Raw genomic sequence first — 25,397 nt, 5'->3', positions numbered from 1 at the left:
AAAATATTTTTCGAAAATATTATTCGTCTTTTCTTACGGATTCATCTTTTCTTTTTTCGTAAGATCAAATTTTTTCGTCGGCGCTTCGCTTGTCGCCGTTTCTTCACTTGTTGTCGTCGCTGCTTCACTTGTGATACTTGAAGATCGCCGCTTCCTTAGGCTCCGGAATCACTTCTCCATCATCGGTCTCTTCACAATTGTTTTTCAGAATTTTGTTTCGGCTACGTTTGTTCCAGAATCGGTTCATCTAGATAATATTGATTTTATTTTTTATTCTCTTGTATGTTTTAATCACTATTTGTCAATTTAACAATTCAAATAGCAATTACAAATCCCTCAAGGAATTAAATCGAAGCGACGACGACAAGTGAAACGGCGGCGACAAGCGAAGCGCCGACGAAAAAATTTGATCTTAAGAAAAGATGAATACGTAAGAAAAGATGAATAGGATTTGTGAAAAGTGTTTTTTAGTAAATGATAAGAATATGTGTAACTTAAAATATAATTAATGAAAAGTAGTAACCTAAAATATAATTATTTGAAAATTAAAGTAGTCAAAATTATATTTTGGTAAAAAATTATTTATGTTTGACTCGGACACATATATGGCTGAATTTGATTGGTCATGTCAGCATAGGGCATATACCCTCACTTTATGTGAGGGTAGAGAAGTAGTCACCATATAAAAATGGGATTTATCACATGAGAAATTTCCGGCTTATGAATCCACTCCCAGATAATAATTAATATAAAGTGAGTATAAAGCGTGTACCTTTGTTAGCGTAATTGCCTTATTTGGTAGCCAAGAAAGAAACATGGCATTATCAATCCATGTTGGCATGAAATTGTTTGTATCCAGTTAAATGACGTGGCAGATTAATATCCTAGTATGCATAGCCGTCGCTGTTGGAACCACTCGTTTCTTTGAGTGGCTGAGACACAACACAGAAAGAGGAAGAGCCCCACTTCCATGAACAACTGACCATGCATCTTGCTTTTCCAATTTTACCACTCTCATGCACTTTAAATCACATCTCATCCCCATCCTCCATACAATGCATGTACTCTAGGTCAACGACAACTTCATCGACTTTCATTGTCTATACTTCTATTACAGCTGCCACATTTCTCAGCCACAAAAATCATGTTAACTAATTATAGACTATCATTAATTTAATTACTTACAAAAAAAATATAAAGACAATTGAAAATGAATTTGTAAATCATTTGTAAAAATGAAAATAAATTATATTCAAATAGTTACAAGTCAGAATGGAAGAATTAGATGACTTTGATAGTGAGGTTCAAAATGGTTCCAGTGAATGCTATGCTTCTGGTATGGTGGTTTGCGGTGGAAAACGATATTTGAAAAATATGTTAATACTTCGATACTCAAATTAGTATATGATCAAAGAGTGATATGAAACGTGATTGTTTATGGTACATATTTCCAATCACATCCCCCTACGGATTAGTTTTTTGCATTGGTTGGTGTACATCTATAATCGAAAGATTCAACCTCAAATCTAAAAGAAAAATGTTATTTGAACACCAATTTTTTTTAAAAAAATACTACAATCTAAAAACTAAAATTGATGTGCATCATTTTCTTTTTTATCAATTTTGATATAGATCATCATATTTGCTGGGGGGGGATAAAACTTTTTGGGTGACAAGGATACCATAAAGGGCCATTATAGCTATGATTCTATGAAAACAAACCCTCACAACATTCCACAACAAAAAGGGGAAAAGAACGATCAGGTAGGCAAGCTAAAGAGAGAGCAAGATTTAAATTCAATTATTTGTCACACTATTATTCTAAATTCAAATTTTTTGTCTAAAGAATTGTTAAATTCATGTGGTGGATATTTCTACAGAGACGTGCATGAGCATGAGCCCGTGAACATGACAGCACAAAGGTTAAAGTGAGCTTATGTATTTGGTTGTTATTGGTCTCCCTCGATGTTTCTCTTTTTCCTAATTATTGGGTTGGGTAAAACAATAAAGCCAAAACCATATTATTAGTTACTACTATATTATAGTACATGAAACAAAATGATAATTAATAATCGTTTTTCTTATCCAGATAATTAATAATCGTTAAGCATAAGACCATCTCAAATGGTGTACTACCTATTAGGTACTCATGGTACTTATTAGGTATTACTATTGGAGCACAACACATTTTAGTACCTAATAGGTACTACTTCTAATATAAGAACTCTCTTTCTCTTCTTTTTATGGGACCCACTTTATTTAATATATTCAAAAAAATTTAATTTGGCAATATTATTTTAAATTAAATTTCAAATTTTAATGATGTTGAGTTATTAATGGGACCCATTTTAGAACTTTTTAAGAAATGCTCCATTGGAGAGGTTGAGTACCTATTAGGTACTATTATTAAAAAAATAATAAATTGATGATGTGTCTATGTGGGACCATTTAAGTACTAAAAAATAGAATGCTCCATTGTGGATGCTCTAACAAACTACGTACCAACTAACAATGGATATGGCAAATAATAAAAACGAAAATGGATAATGATGTGAGAATCACTTCTGAAAATATCGTATATGTTCAAAGTTTTTAAACTTTTTTGACTGAAGTATAAACTGTTACTCAATACAAGTTAGTCAAACCATCATAGAAATATATCTACGACTCCAACAGGATTAAACGAATTAAAATTCAACAATCAATGGTACTTTTATTTGTGAAATTCAACTAGGCATATACATATTTGAACAAAGTGGGCCTTTTCTAAACTATAGAAATCATTGTTAGATAAAAAATAATAATTTTGACATGTTGGTGAATAAAATCTTGACAACTTTGATTACTTTTTTCACTTAAAACATTTAAACCAATTCTGTAAAGTTAAAAACATAAAATGAAGATTGATGTAAACATAAAGGGCAAGATAAACCTTAGTAGACCCCAAAGGAGCCAATTTGTCACAATGTTGAATTGAAACTTCTTCCCTAAACGTGTGGAAGAAGTTAGACCTAGTAGATTAGAGCAGGGGAATTAATGATATAAAGTGTATTATTATTAGCTTAAACTCTAAAAAGTAATGATATAAAGTGTATTATTATTAGCTTAAACTCTAAAAAGTAATCACTTTATACAAGCAAGATAACATCAATTATTAACAGAAAAGGAAATATATCAACTTTGTGTCTTGAACCACAGTGACAAACTTACATGTCATGAAGACAAAAGTCATAAATACATAACAATGAAGTTAATCTACTGGGGTTCTAAATCTCCTATTATAACAACCCACCATCACATGTAAACTAGTAGTACTCATTTCCTCAAACCCCAAAACAAATTCTGACCAAAAGAAAACCAACCAACTACATAGGCTCATGGAGAATCCTAGTCCTAGCAGACTCTCCCTTGCCATGGAGAGAACAGGGCAATGGTAAACAACAATACTCTCATCTTATTCTCTTCAATTTCAAACCCTCAATTGCTTTTAATTCAGTGTACAATTCTATATTCTCAATTTATTGCTTGCATTATTTCAGGATTTTCTCTCAAGAAATCCCAAGTGATGTTATAGTTACAGTTGGAGAAGCAAGTTATTCTCTCCACAAGGTACCAAAAAATACATCTTTCATGTCAATTGTTGATGTTAATTGTTACTCCCACCGATTTTGAATATAAGCAGAAAACAACTTTCTTGGTTCATTGAACATACCATATATCTAGACCATAAAATGATCCAGATACATGTTTTTCTCGATGAACTTGGGAAATTGTTTTCTGCTTATATTCAAAACCGGAGTGTAGTAGTAGTACCTCTGGTTTTTTGCTTGTGAAATTGAAAACAGTTCAATTCTTATCTAACGAAATTTTCATAATTTAACAGTTCATGCTGGTGGCAAAAAGCAACTATATCAGAAAGCTTATACTAGAATCAAATGAAAGTGAACTCACCAGATTAGACCTTTCTGACATACCCGGCGGCCAAGAAGCTTTTGAGAAAGCAGCCAAGTTCTGTTATGGTGTCAACTTCGAGATAACGGTCAACAACGTGGCGTCGTTACACTGTGCCGCCGTGTTCCTCCAGATGACTGATGAGTATTGTGATGGAAACCTGGCCGGAAGAACGGAAGGTTTTCTCTCTCAGGTCGCCCTCACAACTCTTCCCGGCGCCGTAGTTGTTTTAAAGTCCTGCCATCAGCTTCTCCCCGTTGCCGATGAATTAAACATCGTCAAACGCTGTATTGACACCGTCAGTTTAAAGGTGTGTAATGAAGCTAACTTCCCCAGCCGTTCACCACCGAATTGGTGGACGGAAGAGCTCCCTGTTCTCGATGTTGATTCATTCGGGAAAGTGATCGCCGCCATGAAACAACGTGGTGCCAAATGCCTAACTCTTGCCGGAGCATTAATCACATATACAGAACGCACTCTCCGTGAACTCGTACGTGATCAAACCGGCGGAGCCGGAGGAAGAATCCGTTCATCATATCCAACAGATTCCGATTCAGAAACAAAAACAGAACAACGCGAGATTCTACAATCCATCGTCCCACTCTTCCCTTCAGAGAAAGCTGCTTTTCCAATCAACTTCCTCTGCTGCCTTCTCCGTTGCGCGATCTACCTCCGCGCATCAAGCTCACTACAACATTTATTGTCTCTGGCAACACTTTTTTACGCAACACGTTAAAATTGTTGCCTAAAAGTGGTTTCTGGCAACGCTTTATACTTGTTGTCAATTACGTTTTTGCAACTCGTCATAATCGTTCCCTAAAATCTATATGGGACGGTTATAAAGTGTACATATGGTATATTGTTTTGGCGATATTTGTTAAGCGTCCCCATAGACACTTTAGGGTACGATTTTGAATTGATGCACTATTTCTGATAAAAGGCTACGCTTGTCATATGTTGTCTAAAACACAGAATTAAAGACACAGCTTGCAAATTACGCAATTATCCTTGCATTATTTTGAAAACACGAATTTGCCCTCCTCTAGGTTTCTTTCCTTACACCATCTCCTACATCTTCTCACTCTGATTTCACGAGTCACGACGACGACCCTCATCTTACGCCTTTTCTCTTCAAACAACAGAAAAATCTGAAATCAACAATTTCATCTACTTCGATTGTGACTCACGTTGCTTAGTTTCACTGCTTATATAGTGATTCACGATCCACAATTTCATCTCGCTTCAACTCGTGAGTCAGAGTCACGATCCACAATGTCGTCTTCTTCGTGAGTCACGATTCTCAGTTTCCCCTAAGAACATGTTTCCTCCTCTTTCTGCATGCTTCACATCTTTTAATCGTCGAACCCTAATCCCAAATCTCGAATCTGGCATTAAAGTTACAATCGAAACAGAACGTGACCTAGATGAACCCTAATTTGGTTTTTCAGCTTCCAATCGAAGGTTCGTGTTCTTCTTTCAACTCCAACTTTCTTATTCAGTTGATTTGTTTCTACCAAATTGATATATTTTACCTTATTAGCTTATTTAGTTGATTTATTTCTTTATTTCCCTTTTCCATCTCTCTCACCTAATGTGATTCAATTTTGTATATAGCTAATAGGATAAAAAAAGTGTTACAAAAAGGATGAAGAATGTTGCAGCAAAAGGAATTGCTTGATTAATGAAGCTGCAGAGATCTATAAATTGAAGTATGAATTTAAGGAGGAGGCAAAGAAGATTGAATATTGAAGCAGCAATGATAACCAAGACAAATGAGGTAACATGCTGATATTGTGGTGATGTTCCTTTATTTTAAGCCTTTTACAACCGTAAATGTAAGAAATGACCAAGCCCCTATTTGTGAAATCACTAGAGTTGAGCTTTTGATTTTGGTGATTGGTCATATATGTTTATTAGGCATGGAATGGTATTGTGGATGTAATTGATGATTGAGTTCATATTTGTAACAGTGTTGGTATTGGTTTGCAGACATATTATAAATTGTTTGAATTATGAATGATAAAGAATGCTAATTTGCATGATAATTATGAAGGATTTGACAGTGTTGGTATTATTACCCTTATTGGCAAGACCAGGACAATCTGGTGCTTCAAATAGAATTTCCTAATGACTGTTTTTGGTTATAGTATGATATCATTGAAAAATTAAATTGGGGATCAAGAAAGTGTAAGGTTGTTCTAAGTGTAATGCAGCCTAATTTGGTGTTATCTTAGGGTAATGTGAAAAGTTTTTATCATGAGCATTTCAGTTAGATTTGTGTGGTGTAGAGAGGTTAAATGCAAATGTCGATATAGACAATTAACCAAAGTTGATTATGCAGGTTCGGCTTATGTGCTGTGTAGAGGCTTATTATATGATGTGAATTATTTTGATTCAAGGAGAATTTACATATGGTGTGTGATGCTGCAAGATGTTTTATGCAGGTTCAAGGGTGAAAATGGTCTTCAGTGGCACAACCTGAATCACCGTTGAGATTGAGAGGTAATCACAGTTAAATAAGTTTATCGTTGTTGGATTGTTTTCTAGATGACTTTGATGTTTTTTACACTTACCATTTTAATATTCAATTACTTTAATATGCTTGACTTGGGTTATCCAAGAGGTACTATTCGTGTCCTGCTCACTGTAAATATGCATGTACAAGAAATTAAGAAATTTGTTTTATCCATGAGGTACTAATTGTATTATGCTCACTATTCGTTCCAATCTCTTTTTACTTCTAAGCATTTTACTTTTTTAATGGGCGAGTCCTCTTTTAGGAATGTTTTTGTTTTGTGTAGGCCATAGCCATTTGATGTCATCATGTTGTAGTTATGACCCTGAGATGCAATGTGGGTAACTTTTAAGTTCATCCTGTAATGAAAAAGAAGTAAAACATGTATAGTGTTTACTTCAAAAATTATCAATTAGTGTTTTCATAAAATTATTACATGGTTTGTAGATTTTAAATGAAGCTATCATAAATTTGACTACACTATAGTTAATTCATACACATATTATGCTATTTCCTAACATTTGATTTTGAAATTATTTCAGAGAGTTGCATAAACTTTAGTAGAGCCAGAGGAATAGCTAAGAGTTGCTTCACTATATGATGAGGAGAGGGGTCAACATAAACGTTGGTAGAACTGGAAGAATATACAAAAGCTGATACTACTTAATGAAAGAGGGAGGATCAACCCCTTTGCGGCACTTTCATTTTAAAAGAACTGGTAACAATTTTCAGCTGTTGTCAGGGGCAATAAATGTTGTAGTGATAATTGGATGTCTATGACAGTATTCTTGGATGCTCTGCAATTTTGTGTTTGAGTTCAAGTTCCCCTTGGTTTAATTTGGTTTTATGCTATTTTGTATTTTGTGTGGATGCCATTAGCTTCTGTTTCTCTCTGGTGTGCGCCCTTTGTGGCCTTGTGTGGGTGTTGGTTGGTATAATTGGATTGGTTTTAGCGATGTGCTCCCTTCCCCCTTACAATGCTATAAAACCTTGGTTTTAGCGATCAATAAAATTTATAGTTTAAAGAAAAAATGGTAGATTGGCAATTATATTTTAACATATACTAGTTTATTGTTCTTGTGAATATGATCGTTTGTTGTTCTTGTATAGTTAAGAATAAGAGCAAATGCATCAATTATTCGAGAACTCAATTCAATTGGGTTTGAAACGTTCAAAAATAGTTTATAAGTAGGTTTGTGGTAGTATGCTATCTTTGATTGATGTAGTTTTGGGTCCTCATTATGTTTTTGTTCAGCTATTGATTAATTAAGTTGGTGTAGCAGGTTTTGCATTGGAGAAATACGATGAAAAGGAATTACGATCAAAGAGAGGTTGGAATTGATAATGATCATTTAAAGAAAGTAACATAAGGCATGTTGTAGGTGATTCTTCATATGATTAAGTAGCCAAGATTGTGGGGGTATTGAAAGGAAATTTACTATTTTACAGTTTGCTCAATTTTAGTTGTATTTATAGTTTTGAGAAAATATTGTTTTAGTTTGTATTAAAAAGTCATGGGAGCATTAACCATGACTTTAGGTGTTTTATAGTTTTTTATTTGAATAAGTCTTCAGGTGTTTTACAGTAGCAGTACATGTTTGCTACTTTTTAGTACTCATACCATAGAGTGGAGGTACTCCTTGCATATGTAATATACTATACAAATATTTGAATAAAGGAGTTCATGTATTTTTGCCTCATTTTTATTTCAAATGTATAATTTGAATATTAAATTTAGTCAAAATATTTTTAAAAGTATTGTCTATATTAATGCATATTTAAAAATATGTTGCCTTTGTACCCAAAAAAAATAAAAAATAAAAAAAATATGTTGCCTATATGTAACAGGAACACTTGAAAATTGTTCCCTTTGCTTAATCTTTTGGTAACAGTTGTGAACTGTAAATAAAATCGGCAACGGGTAAACATTGTTGCCTAAAGTTTGCTGAACAACTGTTCCCTATTTCCGATACCTTTGGCGACGGTTTCAAAAAGTGTGCCCAAAACGCGAAAAAACTGTAACAATAGATAATAGGTAACGCTCGCTTATAAAACGGGTGGAAACTGTTCCCTATACATTTAGGCAACAATTTTCATGGTTTAGGCTACAATTTTGAACTGTTGTCTAAAAGCGTAAATGTTGTAGTGGCTCCTGCAAACGCGAACTCGAGAAACGAATCTCCGACATTCTCGAACACGTAACAGTGAACGATCTGTTAGTCATCTCATTCACCTACGACGGCGAGAGACTCCTCGATCTCGACAGCATTCGAAGAATCATCTCCACCTTCGTCGAAAAAGAAAAAAGCACTACAGTTTTCAACTCCGGTAGCACCTTCGGAGAAAACTGCTCCGCCGCGATGCAGCGCGTTGCCAAAACCGTCGACGGATATCTCGCCGAAATCGCTTCTTACAGCGAACTAGCAATTTCAAAATTCAACGGAATTGCCATTCTCATTCCGAAAGGCGCGCGGAAACTCGACGATGATCTTTACCGCGCCGTGGATATCTACCTAAAGGTACGAAAATAACCGTCACAAAACGACACTGTACGAAACTGAACGAATATGATTATTATAACGGTAAGATTTAAAACTAACGAGTAGCGCGTGTGATTTTGCAGGTGCATCCAAACCTTGATGAACTAGAGAAGGAGAAAGTATGCAGTGTAATGGACGCGCTGAAACTGTCTTACGAAGCGCGTGTGCATGCTTCTCAGAATAAACGGTTACCGGTGCAGATTGTTCTTCACGCGCTTTACTACGATCAGTTAAAAATAAGAAGTGGTGGTGCGGCAGATCGTGACGCCGCGGTGGCGGAACGGAATCAGTTACAAACCGACGTAACGTTGGTTAGAGAGAACGAGGAGTTACGAACGGAATTGATTAGAATGAAAATGTACGTTTCGGATTTGCAAAAGAATGGTGCAACGACGTCGTCTTCTGCTGGAAATGGAAAAGAAGTCAAAAAGTCAACGTTTTTTTCTTCTGTGTCTAAGAAATTGGGTAAGTTGAACCCGTTTAAGAATGGGTCGAAAGATACGTCTCATATTGAAGATGGGCCTGATTTGACAAAGCCCAGAAGAAGAAGGTTCTCTATTTCATAGATTTGTTTTGTTTTTTGTGTAAAATTTAAGTGATTAATTAATTACTTAATTAGTGTTTACTAGACAAAGTTTAGTACTAGTGTTGTTTAATTTGATTGTATTTGTGTGTGAAGTATATTCTATAAAATGCAATTTGTTTGGGCCTTTGGGGTTTGGGTTAGTAACATCTAAGTTTGGACTCTACAATCTACATAGTATTGGCAAGGTTTCTCTATTTCATGCTACTTATGTGCCAAGAAAAAAGGGTGTGTATATATATACACGTTTGGAGGAATCATGAGTCCTGCCAAATATGAATCAGAATTATATAATGTTTTAATTGTTAAGAATAATTTAATCTAGTTTGTATAAGTGTTTGGTATCATGTATTTGGGTCTTGTGAATTCATAAGATAGATATGTAACCCATTAACAAATATTGTACTATACTATATAGTGCAATTAGGAATTTGAGTCGGACATGACTCATAAATAATTACATTAGTACCCAGCTTGCATCCTTCATGTGCGAGCAAATTCGCGCACAAATTTCATTCACGATATGTATGTCAAATTCGAACTTCCCAATCTAACACTAGTAATCTCCAAAAAAAAAATTGCAAAGGCTTCATCCTCCTGAATGCATTGCTATATCTCTTTTAATAAGAATTTTGATCACACCTTGTGCATCTAGGCGTAATTCTACTAAACGGTGGCCTAAATTACATCCATATATCTTCCTTGTACAAATCCACTGATCCACTAACCCCGACAATCGTGAATAATTCCTTTACAACCAACTTGCTCCATAATTCTGTCAACAGTAGTCGCTAAACAACTTACCTTGCAAGCAAACATAAAATCCTTCACTCTATTGTCAAATAGCTTCAGTTTAGTCGGTCGAAAAAAGCTCTCCTCATGGTCATGGTGTTTCTTATTAAGCCAGGTCCAAAGATCATGCAAAGGCCCAATAACTTTGCCAATTATCCATCCAATCCCTTCAATGTCACCATTAACAATCAATTGTATCTACTACTGCAAGTTTGAAGTAAATAACTTCTCCCTTACTCTAAACATTCATACACTTTGGGCAATCACGTAAAACATACAACTCGGTCTCAATGATATCACCAAAGTCCCTCTCTGCCTTGTTGTAACTCCTAGCCTAACTTCATGATGCAGACTCTGTTCATAACATCCATCTTCATGATGAAGAACTTCTTTAGTCTCTCTAGTCACATATAGTGTTATCAAAGCTTACTTTTTGTCAAGAAAGATGACAAAACTCAATCAAAAAGCTCATAACACAATTCATATTCTCCAAATAATAGCAAGTCATCAGGAAACATAAGATGGTAGATATTCGGGCCTGAACGCCCAACTCTAATTCCTTTCCACTTTCCCTTGTTTACTACTATGTTACATGGCTTATGGCCTTCTAAATTTTGGGATTTCTTCATGGGGGGCTTGAAGCTATTTTTTTCTCAATAACCTATTCTTAATTTTGAACGACGATCATTTAAAGTTTTTATTTTTTTTTCTTCTTTACTTCTGATCATTTTTTTCTTACTAAAAACAAAAGCCCAATATTTTTAAAAGAAATGTGGTCTAAAACCCTCGCAATTACGATCGGGAGAGGCTGAAACCACTTAATGTCAGAAGTGGCCCCGAACCAAATTAGATGGTTCAATGGGTCACATATTGGTTGTGAAAACCAAAATTGTGGTCCAAACGATAAAGACTAGAATAAAAGTGAATCCAAGATAACAAAAGAACTTCTTCCGCTCTTAGACGAAAATGGCTCCAAAATTTTAAATTAGATTCTTGACTTAAATGATTTTGAATTTTTTTTCTTCACCTAACACTCTTTTATTCTCTAAAATTATATTTTTGTCCATACTAATAAAGTTCATAATGTATTTTCCAAAAAAAATCTAATTTAAATACATTCCGAATTTTATTCGAATGAGGAAAAAAAATGTAATTTTAGGGAAGGGGAGGGGGAAGAGAAACCTTCAATGATTTTTCACAATAAATGGGCTAGAAAATGTGTTCCGAAGACCCAAATAAATAAAAGAGAGTAAGAGTCTTTTTTTTCTATTTTTTTTACCAAGATGCTTTTTTATTTTTTATCAAATACATAATTACCAATATGATATACTGATATGGTTCGAAATTTGAAATGGTTAAAATTGTGCTGTAGAAAAGAAAATTTAAAACATAAGTAAAAAAAGAAATTGACATCCGATGTTAACCGGGAAAAATAGAGCTCCAAGGGACATATAGACTATTAGAATTTGAGAGGCTTATACTCAACCACAAAAGTTAGCTTGAAAGTTGAGATTTGCACTACACTTATAAAGGCTATCTTTACCATATCTCTAGCCAATGTGGGACTTCTAACACACCCCCTCACGTCCAGAATTGAACAAGCTGGAACGTGAAATCAACAACAACGGGTGGCCCAAATATGGGAGGTCTCCACAACAAACAACAAATGGATCTAGGATAAGCTTTGATACCATATTAGAATTTGAGAGGCCTATACTCAACCACAAAAGCTAGCTTAAAAGTTGAGGTTTGCACTACATTTATAAAGGCTATCTTTACCATATCTCTAGCCAATGTGGGACTTCTAACATAGACATTGTTGATTTATGAATCCCTTCTTAATATGTGATAATATTTCCATGAAAATGGAGGATGGACATTCCATGATTTATGAATTCCTTTTTTATGTGTATTCATATAATATAGCTCAAAATAATTTGTGTTATTCTTTTACTCTCTTCTTGTAATTTTATTTCCGCTTGGTGTCAATTTCAAATTTACAGGTGAAGAAAATTACCACGTCCTCGTGTTCCCAAAAATCTCGTGTCTTTCTTGATTGGTAAATCCAACTAGTGCGACACTTTAAGTTTATTTATTTTGTTAAGTCTCGACTTCTCCACAATGATTCTTGCTTGTAACTCGTTTTACTCGCAGCTTCTTCTAGGTCTTTATTCGATTTCGGTATACTATACTTATTCACCTGTGTTGGTTTTTTATACGGTCAGTTTATCGGGAGGATCCCCTCCCAATTCGAAGTTTTTTATTGGTTTGTCTTGTACAATTTCATGTTTTTTTAGTCTCCATGCATTTGCGTAATATTTTATATATTTCTTTAGTTATTATTAGTTTGAAAAGTTTGTATTCATGTGATCAAACAAAATAATACTATATGAAGATCTAGATCCGCAATTAAACGGGTAGAAATAATTGGGAAATAAAATAAAATTAGAGTCGTTAGATTGTCTTACCCAGTAGCACCATTCTCATAGAGGCCAATAAACAATGCAATGTCTTCTTTTGTTCTCTCTTCTTTTCTTTTTTTTACAATAAAATACGGTCTCTCTCTTTTATTTTATTTTTTGAAAGAAAGAACAATAAATAATACGGTCTCTTGTTAATGATAGAGTTATGTAATAATTTCTGCATATTATTATATATACACAATTATTTGAATGTAGGAATGTGAATTTGTATATTTAATTAGAGATTTTTTACTTGAATATGGATGTTAATTTTATCTATAACTGGGGACTCTTTTGAAGATGGATAATTTTTTTTCGAATAAATGGATGTTCGATCGCCAACTAGCTAGTTTCTCCCCTACCAAGTCCCATATGAATTATTTCCTGATCACCTGCATATATAAAGGAATTCAAAGCTTTTACCACTCTTGGATTAATATATTGTTGATTCGTTTTCAAATATTTTATTAAATTAAATTAAATTAATATGTGTATATTCATGTACATTTAGTTCCAATTAATACTTTATATATTATATACTTTTATATTTTTACACAATATGAATATAAATTTTGTTTATATGTGAGTTTATTGTTATGACAAAATTCACAATAATGTCTTAATTTTTTATGTGTTTTATGATTAAACTTTTTTTACAACGAATTTGATTGAAAATAATATAAATTTATATCTATATATAATGTTGATGGGTCCCCGCGAAAACTATGAGGATATACGGTGATCGATGGAGATGAAAAAAGAATACTATCCAAAACGGAGAATGAAAATTTGAATGGAGATCGTTTCGGACAATGGAGAAGAGAGTAGGAAAGTATTCCCCACTCAATCTTTGTCTCGTTGACATATCTTCTTAAATAACCTAGTTTTTATTTTTTAAACTAAAATATCTTTGAGAACAATTGTGAATACTAATTATTTAAGATAACCGAATTCTATTTAAAACATGTTTCCTAGGTAAGGTATTGGTACCCGATACATGTACCGGTACGGGGTACAACATTTTTTATAAAATTAATGTATGTGTATGAGCATAAATTAAGATATGATATCTACTCGATACTAGTACGGATACGTACCGTACATCATATAGAGTTCTTTCAATAGAGTATGCTGATTTCATACACACTCTTGATGAACTCTAGATTGAATTGAATAGACATAGTTGAAGGGTTCAAATATCTATCATGTTAGTTGAATGGCCTGATTTTTTTTTTTTTTTGCTAACTGATGATTATGTTAAAATTAAATTAAACCGGGTTTATTTTGGTTCTTAGAATCCCAAGCTTATTGGATTCAAAGCTTTAATTTGGTTTAAGTCAATAATGCAACATAGTAAAAGAGAAGATTGATTAATGTGGTGACCAATCCATCCATGCGGTTAGGTACCAACAAATTTGTAGGACTCTGATAAAGGCATCCACATGGCTTCAACATATCATCTAAAAGTAGATATAATTAAATTAAGGAGCATACTAAATAGTACACATGGGACACTAATTAATGAAGCAAAAATAATAATTTGACATTGAAAATTGTGCAGTCAACTGGTCAAACATTTAAAAAAATATTATTTTCTATTCAAAATTTTCTTTTTTTGGTTTTCTTAACCGGTGTCCGGAACACTGATTAGTCTGACCCTTAAATTAAAGCACAAGATTGAGAGCTATGATCCTCTCATTTTTTTCTTATGGAGAGAAAAAAAATGGAGAGTTAAAATCAAGAGATCTAATATTTAAAGGAAAATGTTGAAGAAGACATAAGAAGCAATTTTTTTTTTTTGACAATAAAATAAAAAGCAAAGTTGATCACTTCTTTTAATTTTAAATTTGGCCTTTTCCCATATACCCACAAAAAATAAAGTAATTGGTGAGAGAATTTCAAATCTAAATTTTTGGGTACGCAACTCAAATCCAAAGGGGCCAAATTAAATGTCTTTCTTGTACCAAAAAAAAAAAAAAAGTCTTTCTCGTTGCAGGAAAAAAATTAAAGTGACCTCTTAATTTGGCTAGATTGAGGAATTGAGAAAGAGACGGTTAGAATTAGAACACGTGCTGAAAAGATAAAATTAGTATATGAAAATGAAATTTTATTTATTTTGTATAAGGAAAAAACATTTTACATATTAATCTGAGTTCAATGTATGAGCTCGTTAACTACTTAACCCTATTTTTTTTACCATTAATATTTGGTCTACTTTATAAATATATATTTACGTCATCTCGCAACTAATGTGAGACTTCATAACACTAGAACATCGACCCCTGCGGTGCACGGGTCTAATTAACTGTAAGGTATGTAATTATAAATTAGATATAATAATTGCAATAATATAAGGTATATGAAATTTTTTGAGTAACATTAAACGATAGTTCAACAATAATTTTGGGTAAATATTCATACAAAGGAAGGTATATTATAGAAGACTTCCTTATAGACCACATTCGAAGTCTTAGTCGTATCTTCGCGTCATTGTCGATGATCAATATTTTTAATTCTTCTCTAGAAGTAACTCTTGAAATCGCAACATACAGCTGACCATTTGAAAATACTGGCGACAGAAGATATATCCTTACATGCTTTAAAGATTGTCCCTGGCTCTTATTAATAGTAATCGCAAAAGAAATCATTAAAGGAAATTGTCTCCGTTGAAATTTAAAAGGAATTCTTACGTCAGATAGTGTCAGGAAAAAATCTAGGTATGAAAACCTGATCACCAATATTACTTTCTGAAATAATTTTCCCTTCAAGAGCACGTTTTCCCAATCTTGTAATAAGAAGTCTTGTTCCGTTGCATAATCCTAATATTTGATTCAAATTCCTTAATAGCATAACAGGAACTCCAACTTTAAGTCTCAACTCGTGATTTCGGAGTCTCGACGTAGAAATCATTTATTGTGTCGACTATTGAATTTTTAGGAGCTAATATAGCTCTATTTTGGAAACACGTTATATCGTTCATGTTTTGTAAAAGTTGGGGATATGTGCTTTCAACGATAGAAGCAAAAGGATCACCTGAATTTGGAATCAAAAAATCTGATGGAATGTCAAGTTCTAAATGATCGTTGTTGTCATCTTCAATTTTTCCATCGCCAACACCCAAAACACATTCAGAAAACAACCTTCTTTGATCCGGAAAGGTTAAGATACATTGTTAGCAAAAGAAACAAATGCGAATCAGTGATTTTTTTCGTAATTAATAATATAGTCACGTTGATATATACCTGAAGTCAACTACTATTTGCATAAATATCACCTTGATATATATATATATTTGCAGTAATACGATCAACCATACTCCTCAACATGAACAAACTTTTAAGTTCAGAAAGACATAAAAAGAAATATTTTTCTTAGCATGTTTAGTTAAAAAAAAGTAACTTTTAAGTCCAATGATTTTTTCCTTTCTGTAAAAAGAAACACTAAGAAAATGGTTAACATGGTTAGTTAATTAGTAAAAAATATTGAATTAGGATAAAAAAAATGTAAATTTTTTCAAAAAATAAAACACTAAGAAAATGTATGATTTGATCATTTGCTAGATTTCTAATTATCGATTTTTAATTGTTTAAACTGTGCAATGTAATTTGATGGTGTTTAATTGTTGTATGAAATTTTTCCTATGAAAATCGATGCTGCTTATTAATTATTGCACATAATTTTAATCACATTTGGTATACTTGCCATAATGGTTGAAAATATTGTCTTAATTGTATTAGTTTTTAATAAAAATTGCAAGATAAAAGTGGAGGAAAAGTGTTTAACTACTTTATAAATATATATTTACGTCATCTCGCAACTAATGTGAGACTTCATAACATTAAACTCCAATTGATTAATGAGATCCATCATCCTTAATTTTATTCTTTAGTTCTTATGTTATTTTATTTCATTTAGAAGAAATAAATCAAACTCAACTAAAATTAACAAAATTTATAAATGATTTTTGAAATGAACAATTTTCACAAAGTACTTCGGAAAGTTTTAGGAAATAAATTTGATCAAATAGATGGGGGGTTGTATTTTTGTATTCCGGAAGTTGATGGGATATGTTTTTGTACGGAGAAATTATGTGTTATAGAGAGAATTCTCTATATTCTTATTCTTTTTTCATATTCTCATCGTCTTTCCTCATTCATATTTATATGACTCTATATATAGAGTTATAAAGTAATATAAAATATTCATAAATCATATATATATATATATATATATATATATATATATATATTTCAAATAAAAACAAATCTAAATATTCTAAACATAAATATAAATCATCAATCTTAATAATATCTATTTTAAATATGAATTTAAAATATAATTAAATTTAAAATCTTCAAAAGATATTTAGGTATTATTTTCAACAGTCTTCATTGACTAGATATCTTTTTTCTGCATCTAATCTGAGATTCGAGTTAATTTTTGTTGTTATTGTTGTTGTTTATGCACGTCCTTCATGAATGAGTATGGTTTTTGTAATAGTAAATTCTCAGCCATGAATATTGTTATTAACATGTCCTTCTGAACTATGAAGGCTGCATTGATGCCACTGATATTTGGTGGGATATATATTTTTATACGGATAAACTCTCTTGAGATATAGTATTATATTATATATAATATGTGGCATTCTCTATATTCTTTTTTTTTTCATACTCATTGTTAAATATTCTTAAATATTCTAAACATAAATATAAATCATAAATCCTAATGATATGTCTATATTTAAATACAAAATCTTAAAAAAAAAATAGAAATTATTCTCAACAAATTTATCTTCTTAAAATCAAATACTCCCTCTGTACTAAAATAAATGACCTACTTTTACGTTGTATAGTATTCATATGATCTTCTTTAACTGTATTTTTCTACTAATACGTACTCCTAATAATATTAGCATATGAGATGTTATTTGATTTGTCTCGATGAATATTTTTAAAATATATCATTTTTATAATTTTTAATAATAGTTAATTTAGGTTTTGTCTAACATGCACCACTTGATTAAGTGGTGCACAAGTCTTAGATATTTTTATAATGAATACGAATTTTACAAAATTCACCGTTGGATGGAAACTTTATATCGTTTAGATCATCCATAAATTTTTAAAATTTTTTTGAAAATCATTTGATATGTTATTGAGATCCATCAAAATTAACGGTATTGAATAAAAATCCATAAACCGTTAATTTTGACGGGTCTCAATAACATATTGAATGGTTTTCAATTTTTTTAAAAAAATTATGGATGATCTATACGATATAAACTTTCTATTCAACGGTAGATTTTATAAAATTCTTATTTGTTACTCCCTCCGTCCCAAAAAGAATGACCCATTTTGAATATATGCACTATTCATATATATTGTTTTGACCATATTTTTCTACTAATAAATAAAAATAAATATTAACATATAAGATGTTGTTAGATTCGTCTCGATGAGTATTTTCAAAATATCAATTTTTTATAATTTTTACTATTATACAATTAAAGATATTAGTCGCCAAAGTTATGCATTGGCATGCGTGTTTCGGTCAACTGGGTCATTCTTTTTGGGATGGAGGGAGTATAATTTTTTTGATGACTTGTGCATGGACTTTGCCGTTAATTTAAGATATTAATGATTAAAGTTGTTCATTAACAAACATAAATGTAATCAATTAAATTATTTATTTCGGGAAAGAGATAGTAATTTAGACCTGTATTTGACTTATTTTTAAGAAGAATCAAATTTACAAAATGCCAAACACTATTAGGTGGAATCACTTTTTATCTTGGCTTTAAACAGGGTTATTATCAAAGAGTATCATTGTCTTATTACGTGTGCATTGTCCTCTGACTTTTTGACCTCTCTCTCTCTCTCTCCCTCTCTCTTTGAGTCTCTCTCTATACTTACTGATCATTGCTTTGCTGGCCACTCTAGTATTCTTTATTCTCTTTTGCTAACTAAACTTTTTGTTTTCTCTTTAATAATAGTAATTTTTAAACTAAAAAGAGGAAAAAAATACCTCACTTTCCTGAATCTTGAGCCTTTTATTATTATTTTTATATTATTTTAAAAAATAATTTGAACTCACTATCTTTACTTCTTGTAGTTGTTATTTATTATTGGAATCTCAAACTTCAAATGCTCATTAATTTCAGTTCATGCAAAAACCAACACAGATTCAGAATATTCATACTATGATAGAATTAAGTGCTTTGGAATAAAAAGCACTTAAACAAAGGAGCAACTTTCATACCTTCTTAAGTGAATAAGCACTTTGGATATGCTGTTTTTAAGCTCCCTTATGAATCTTTGTTCCTCCTTTTTGCTTCCTTTCAGGTAATTGATAAACTCACTTAAAAATCTTGTCTTTCCTTTGTTCTTGCATACCAACTTCAACTTTTGCTAAAAAAATTATCTTGTAGATCTGGTTTTTGTTTTTGTTTATGTTATCAGTGATTTTCATGAATGCTAAATTCTTTGTTTCTATCTCTAAAATGGGTCCCACATTGTGTGTTTTTTGGTTTTTAATTTTCAAAATTGTGCTTCAAAATGATTTTTTTGGTTTCTGGTTTTTTAAGGATCTGGAGGTGTGGAGAATTTTTGTTTTGTTTTTAGTTGTTCTTTTTGATAAAAAAATAATAATTAACTGTTGAATGATTATAAGTGTTATTAGTATTTATTATTTAAGTGTCCTTCTTAGTCTATTAATTGTGATTGTGTTTGAAGAAAATTTGTGTTACTTCATTCATTCTATTTTTGATGTTGAAATTCTAGTAGTTCCTCTTTTGCCTTAAATCTTAATGAAGGGTTAGGAAGAAAGCTATAAAAGCTAAAAGCTTGAATTGATTAGTGGTTGGTTTGAAAACTATGTGTGATTGAGAATTAATTGCAGAAATGTTAATTCAAGTCATTAAACCTAGTCAACTACTATGAATGTTATAGCTTATACACAAGCTAAAATTGCCTATTCCTATGACTTAATTTTGCATTGATATTTATTTCCTTGAGTTTTTTTTCTTTACTACTAAGCCAAATCTTGGAATTTTTTTACCTTTTATAGAAGAGCTTCATTAGCATATACTTAATTTGTGTTATGCAAAATTTTATCAAGTACTTTCAGCCCGTTTGGATTGTCTTATTTGAAATTATCTACTGGTATAAATAAGCTCTTATGAGATTGTTTTGGAAGAGCTTACCGAAACAATTTACAACTTATACGAAAATAATTTAGCTTCATTTTGTCTTTTGTTGTAGAAAGAACTTATTCATAAGAACTTACTATATCATAAGCACTTGCCCTATAAACGCTTAATTAAGTTGTTTATCCAAATTTGTTACAACTGCCTATATGTCTCTTGACTGATGTGGATGCTCCTTTAGAATAACTGAATTATTCTAAATATTTTCTGAAACATTGTCGTTGTAATTCCACATTCTAAGTTCTAACTTTGTGATATATTGTTCATTTCTTCATGATACTAAATCCTCACATTGATTTGTGTTTATGGTGCTAATGCAGGAAATATGAAAGATGACCGAAGTTACATTGAATTCAATTGTCAATAACTTATTCTTATACCTTACAGTTAAAAAAGTCTCCATGAAGTTCTACATACCTCCGTTGCAATCTTTCTTTTTTATCATTGTTATTCTTTTTCCTCTAGTTACTTCTGACCTGAATTCCGATAAGCAAGCCCTTCTTGATTTTGTTTCTTCCGTCCCTCATCGTCGCAACCTTAAATGGGACCTAGCTACCTCAATATGTACATCTTGGATAGGCATAACTTGTAATCCAAACCAAACTCGTGTTGTTTCTGTCCGGCTCCCTGGAGTCGGATTAGTAGGCACCATTCCAGCCAATACACTCGGCAAAATTGACTCGCTCAAAACTATAAGCCTTCGCTCGAACCTACTTAGTGGAAGTCTACCTCCTGATATTACTTCTCTTCCGTCTCTACAATATCTCTTCCTTCAACATAATAATCTTTCTGGTGAATTGCCAACCTCATTGTCGTCGCAACTCAATGCACTTGTTTTGTCATACAATTCATTCAAAGGTAGAATTCCAAAGACATTGCTAAATTTAACACAATTAACTCGATTGAGCCTCGAGAACAACTCATTATCTGGACCGATACCGGATTTCCATGTCAACCTCAAATATTTGAATTTAAGCTACAACCATTTGAATGGCTCTATCCCTTCATCTCTTCATAACTTCTCAAGTTCATCCTTTGAAGGAAACTCCCTTTTATGTGGATTGCCTCTAAAGCCGTGTTCCGGAGTCCCTCCTTCACCGGCTCCTCCTGCATTGGCTCCTGTAAAACACAGCTCAAAAAATAAACTGAGTAAAGGAGCTATCATTGCAATTGCTGTTGGTGGAGCTGTTCTGTTGTTTTTCGTAGCACTTGTCATTGTTCTTTGTTGTTTAAAGAAAAAAGATAATGGAACCTCGAGAGAAGTTAAAGCGAAGGGTCCTATTGGTGGTGGTGGAAGGAATGAAAAGCCGAAAGAAGAGTTTGGAAGTGGAGTTCAAGAATCTGAGAAAAACAAATTGGTTTTCTTTGAGGGCTGCTCTTATAATTTTGATCTCGAGGATTTGTTGAGGGCTTCAGCTGAGGTTCTCGGAAAGGGTAGTTATGGTACTGCTTATAAGGCTATTTTAGAAGAGTTAACGACAGTTGTAGTGAAAAGGTTGAAAGAAGTTGTGGTTGGCAAGAGGGAATTTGAACAGCAGATGGAGATTATAGGAAGCATTGGAAGTCACCCGAATGTCGTTCCGCTTCGCGCTTATTATTATTCGAAGGATGAGAAGCTTTTGGTTTGTGACTATTACCCAAATGGAAATCTATCTATACTCTTGCATGGTATGCATTTTCTCTTTCTCCTTGTTTCAGTTTTTTAGGCTTATGAAATTGAACTCTTTCTCTTCTACTCTATGTTTAAGCTTATATATACTTAGATTAAGTTAAATTAATTTCACCTTTTATTCATTGCATTGTAACCCTCCATTTGAATATTAAATTTTAGAGATGAAATTTGTTATCATCTGAATTTGATGACAGGTACTAGGACAGGTGGAAGAACAACTTTAGATTGGAACACGCGAGTAAAAATCACTCTCGGAATTGCCCGAGGAATTGCTCATTTACATTCAGTAGGTGGTCCAAAATTTGCACATGGAAATGTGAAATCCTCCAATGTCCTCCTAAACCAAGATAACAATGGCTGCATTTCCGATTTCGGCCTGACTCCGCTCATGAACGTGCCGGCAACCCCTTCTAGAGCCGCAGGCTACCGTGCTCCTGAAGTAATTGAAACTCGGAAGCACACTCATAAATCAGATGTATACAGTTTTGGCGTCCTCCTTTTGGAAATGCTTACAGGTAAAGCGCCACAACAGTCTCCGGTACGCGATGACATGGTTGATCTCCCTAGATGGGTTCAGTCCGTTGTTCGGGAGGAGTGGACCGCTGAGGTTTTCGACGTGGAGCTAATGAGGTACCAAAATATTGAAGAAGAAATGGTGCAAATGTTGCAAATTGGCATGGCTTGTGTCGCAAAGGTTCCAGATATGAGGCCTAACATGGAGGAAGTAGTGAGAATGATTGAAGAAGTTCGGCAATCTGACTCGGATAACCGACCGTCTTCTGACGATAATAAATCCAAGGATTTAACTGTTCAAACTCCCTGATTAAATCTGCTGCTGCCCTTTTTTCTTGTGTTCCAAACAAATTGATTTATTGAACTTGTTTGTCTAGGAAGTAACATTTAAAGGAATATGAAAGAGCTTGAGACACTCTCAGATTGAATTATTAATTAATTTGAGTTATTTTGTTCAGTAGGAAGGTTTATTTTTCTTGGAATTGTGCTGTATTAAAGTTGTGATTCAATTGATGATTTTCATTCGAGAACAATTTGATCTTCTTGAATTGCTGTTACACTGTTTGTGCCACCAATAGATGTGTACTAAATCAACTTTCGGATGAATTTTATGAGTTTTACCAAATAGAGTGATATATGGCAGATCCTAGGGTGGACCAGTTTAACAAGTGGTCTATCATGGACCAACGCTTAAAATCAAGAGTTATGTTTATTTGGCTAATGTTACGGTGGATTAGTTTCACAAATGGTCCAACATAGACAAATGTTTAAAATTATTAAAAATCCTAACGACCAGAGATGGAGCCCGGAATTAAACTTAGGGGAGCTGGATTTAAAAATATAATTTAGTAAAGAAAAACTAAGTTTTCAAAACATAACATATCGAAGCAATTGTAATATAAATCTAAAGTTAATAATATTGTGATTCTGTATTTTATGGGACACTTTTATTAAGTTGGATTTTTTTTGTCATTATTTTCATATTTATTGTAATTTTGATTTTAATTCATGCGTTTTATCATAAAAATTGCAAGTTTTTGTATAATAATGTGAATTTTAGTCTTTAAAAAGATATTTCGCCATTAAATTCAATATTGGAGCAATATAAATCACCTTTTTCGTACAAAAAAAAAAAACCATTTTTAGGAGGAAAATATTTATTGAGATAAAATTTACAAAGTATAAATAAAGCTTAAAAATTGAATTATAGAATAGGAGAACATTTTCATGAGTTTAATAAAATTGAAGGATAAAAAATGAAATTAAACTAATAATATAATGACATACTGATTATAAATAATAATAATAATAATAATATAATGACATACTAATATTTAAAAAAAGTTAGGGGTCGTGGCCTCTGTCGGTCCCATACTAGCTTCATCCCTGCTAAGACTGTCGACAATACTCTTTAAAAGTAAAACAATCGCGACTCTCTTTGTTTTTACGACTAAAAAAATGACATTATTAAGGTCAATTATATACGCGTTATATCTTTATTATCTATTGTTTTAATCAAATCGATATCAATTAAATCATTATTTTAATCATAAAAGTAAAGATCACCATTAACATATATTTTTAAACAACAACGTATGTCATCATTAATATTTTAAATATTTTTTTAAGTATTAGTGCACGATAGAACACTTAAATAAGTGGTCATATTATAATTTGATATATTTATTTTATTCATTCACCATCATGAAATAACATATCTTAGTCATGAAGAGATGCAACTTAAACTAAAATACAAGAGAGTCCCCAAATAATAGAACTATTTAGCAAACCACAAAAAACCACTAAAAAGTAAATATAATATATTTAATAAATACTACCAACAGCAGCAGTAATCTCAAATACATGATTTATTTATTTCTTTTTTACAAATTAAAACTCATATCATTTCATTAAAAATAATAGAGGAAATACATAATGGAACATGATGATAAACTTGAGGACAAACCATATCTAAAGCCACACTTGCTAATACCCTAGCTGCTTTGTTTGCTTTCTTCTCAATAAACACAATTTTTGAGTTTGGTAAACTTTGAGCAACTAAATTACGACATTGGTCAATAATTAAACCAAAGTTAGACATATCAACTTTGAAATTATTAAAAGCATCAACTACAATTTTAGCATCCAGCTCAAAAACAATGTTAACCAAACCCAACTCAATAACCCAATTTATAGCATGTAAGAGGCCTTGAGCCTTACCTTCTGGGACCTCTAAAAAAGGTGTAAATTGGATAGTTTTCGCCTTGACAAAATGACCACGGTGATCGCGGATTATAATACCAATTCCCAGTAAGTCGTGATTGATGGAAAAAGATGCGTCAATATTACATTTCATAAAATTGGCTATGGGTTTGATCCAAACTTCATGAATCGGTTCGACATTTCGAATCTCATGTGCTGCCATATCTTTCAATGATAGTGTTATTAATGTGATAAACTTAGTGGTGTTAACCAAATCTATATAAGATAATTAATATTATTTTGGATTAATAAATTTATTATTTAAGTTATATACCAGTCAAAAAGAATGAACTTTATTTATGATTTTTTTGACTGATTGATTTATTTATGATTTTTTTTTCCTTTAAGTTATTTACCAGCAGTCAAAAAGAATTAACTTTATTTATGATTATTTTGACTGATTGATTTTATTTATGATATGGCCGGGGTCATACGGATGATGGAGAGTGCTCTGGTGCTCGGTGATGAGCGGGACAGACTGGAGGGGGAGAGAGATGCATTTCAGGCTAAGATTGGGAAGCTTAAGTCCCGCATCGTCCATCTGGAAAATGATCAAGCGGATTACGAGGAGAAGAAAAAGATCTTCGGGGATCAGACGGTCGAGCTTCGCATGAGGACCGAGGAGTTAGATGCTGCCCGGGCAGAAGTGGAGCGACTGACTGCAGCTATGACATCGTGCGAGGGTGAGCACCCAGCTGCAGTAGGTTTGACTACCCGAGCAGAGCTTGTTCAAGCTATTGCTCAGCTATCTGCTGATTGTGTCGATGGTGCTGTCTATGCTTTTGACAATGCTGATTGTTACCGGAACACTTTGGAAAAAGTGTTCAGGTATATGAAATTTTTCTAATTTTTTTTTTACCTTAACACTTTGAAAAAAGTGTGCAACTATGTAAAATTTTT

The 25,397-nt window shown here is 32.5% G+C and overlaps 3 protein-coding genes across 3 annotated transcripts; 2 read left to right on the top strand and 1 right to left on the bottom strand.

The window, feature by feature from the left end:
• Positions 1 to 3,133: 3,133 nt before the first annotated feature.
• Positions 3,134 to 9,936, top strand: LOC123920348 (root phototropism protein 2-like). Its single transcript, XM_045972620.1, has 5 exons — positions 3,134 to 3,433; positions 3,540 to 3,609; positions 3,884 to 4,653; positions 8,613 to 8,985; positions 9,090 to 9,936. Exons 1-5 carry the CDS (start codon positions 3,378 to 3,380, stop codon positions 9,570 to 9,572), a joined length of 1,752 nt encoding a protein of 583 aa, XP_045828576.1. The 5' UTR covers positions 3,134 to 3,377; the 3' UTR covers positions 9,573 to 9,936.
• Positions 9,937 to 18,670: 8,734 nt separating this feature from the next.
• Positions 18,671 to 22,792, top strand: LOC123881724 (probable inactive receptor kinase At5g58300). Its single transcript, XM_045930454.1, has 3 exons — positions 18,671 to 19,187; positions 20,371 to 21,718; positions 21,917 to 22,792. The coding sequence occupies exons 2-3, from the start codon at positions 20,383 to 20,385 to the stop codon at positions 22,543 to 22,545; spliced, it is 1,965 nt and encodes a 654-aa protein (XP_045786410.1). The 5' UTR covers positions 18,671 to 19,187; positions 20,371 to 20,382; the 3' UTR covers positions 22,546 to 22,792.
• A 1,340-nt stretch (positions 22,793 to 24,132) lies between these two features.
• Positions 24,133 to 24,660, bottom strand: LOC123922540. The gene has a single exon (XM_045975248.1). The coding sequence runs from the start codon at positions 24,658 to 24,660 to the stop codon at positions 24,133 to 24,135; it is 528 nt and encodes a 175-aa protein (XP_045831204.1).
• Between the last annotated feature and the right edge of the window lie 737 nt (positions 24,661 to 25,397).

Source organism: Trifolium pratense, linkage group LG4 (genome assembly GCF_020283565.1).
Source record: "Trifolium pratense cultivar HEN17-A07 linkage group LG4, ARS_RC_1.1, whole genome shotgun sequence".
NCBI classification, from domain to species: Eukaryota; Viridiplantae; Streptophyta; class Magnoliopsida; order Fabales; family Fabaceae; genus Trifolium; species Trifolium pratense.
Note: the sequence above shows the minus strand (reverse complement) of the source record. Positions and strands in the feature narration are given on the sequence as shown.

Excerpts from the sequence above, each read along its gene's own strand:
- LOC123881724 (XM_045930454.1), top strand. The coding sequence starts at position 20,383 with ATGACCGAAGTTACATTGAATTCAATTGTCAATAACTTATTCTTATAC. Across the intron at positions 21,719-21,916 it reads TCTATCTATACTCTTGCATG|GTACTAGGACAGGTGGAAGA; the intron begins GTATGCATTTTC and ends ATTTGATGACAG.
- LOC123922540 (XM_045975248.1), bottom strand. The coding sequence starts at position 24,660 with ATGGCAGCACATGAGATTCGAAATGTCGAACCGATTCATGAAGTTTGG.
- LOC123920348 (XM_045972620.1), top strand. The coding sequence starts at position 3,378 with ATGGAGAATCCTAGTCCTAGCAGACTCTCCCTTGCCATGGAGAGAACA. Across the intron at positions 3,434-3,539 it reads ATGGAGAGAACAGGGCAATG|GATTTTCTCTCAAGAAATCC; the intron begins GTAAACAACAAT and ends GCATTATTTCAG. Across the intron at positions 8,986-9,089 it reads CCGTGGATATCTACCTAAAG|GTGCATCCAAACCTTGATGA; the intron begins GTACGAAAATAA and ends GTGATTTTGCAG.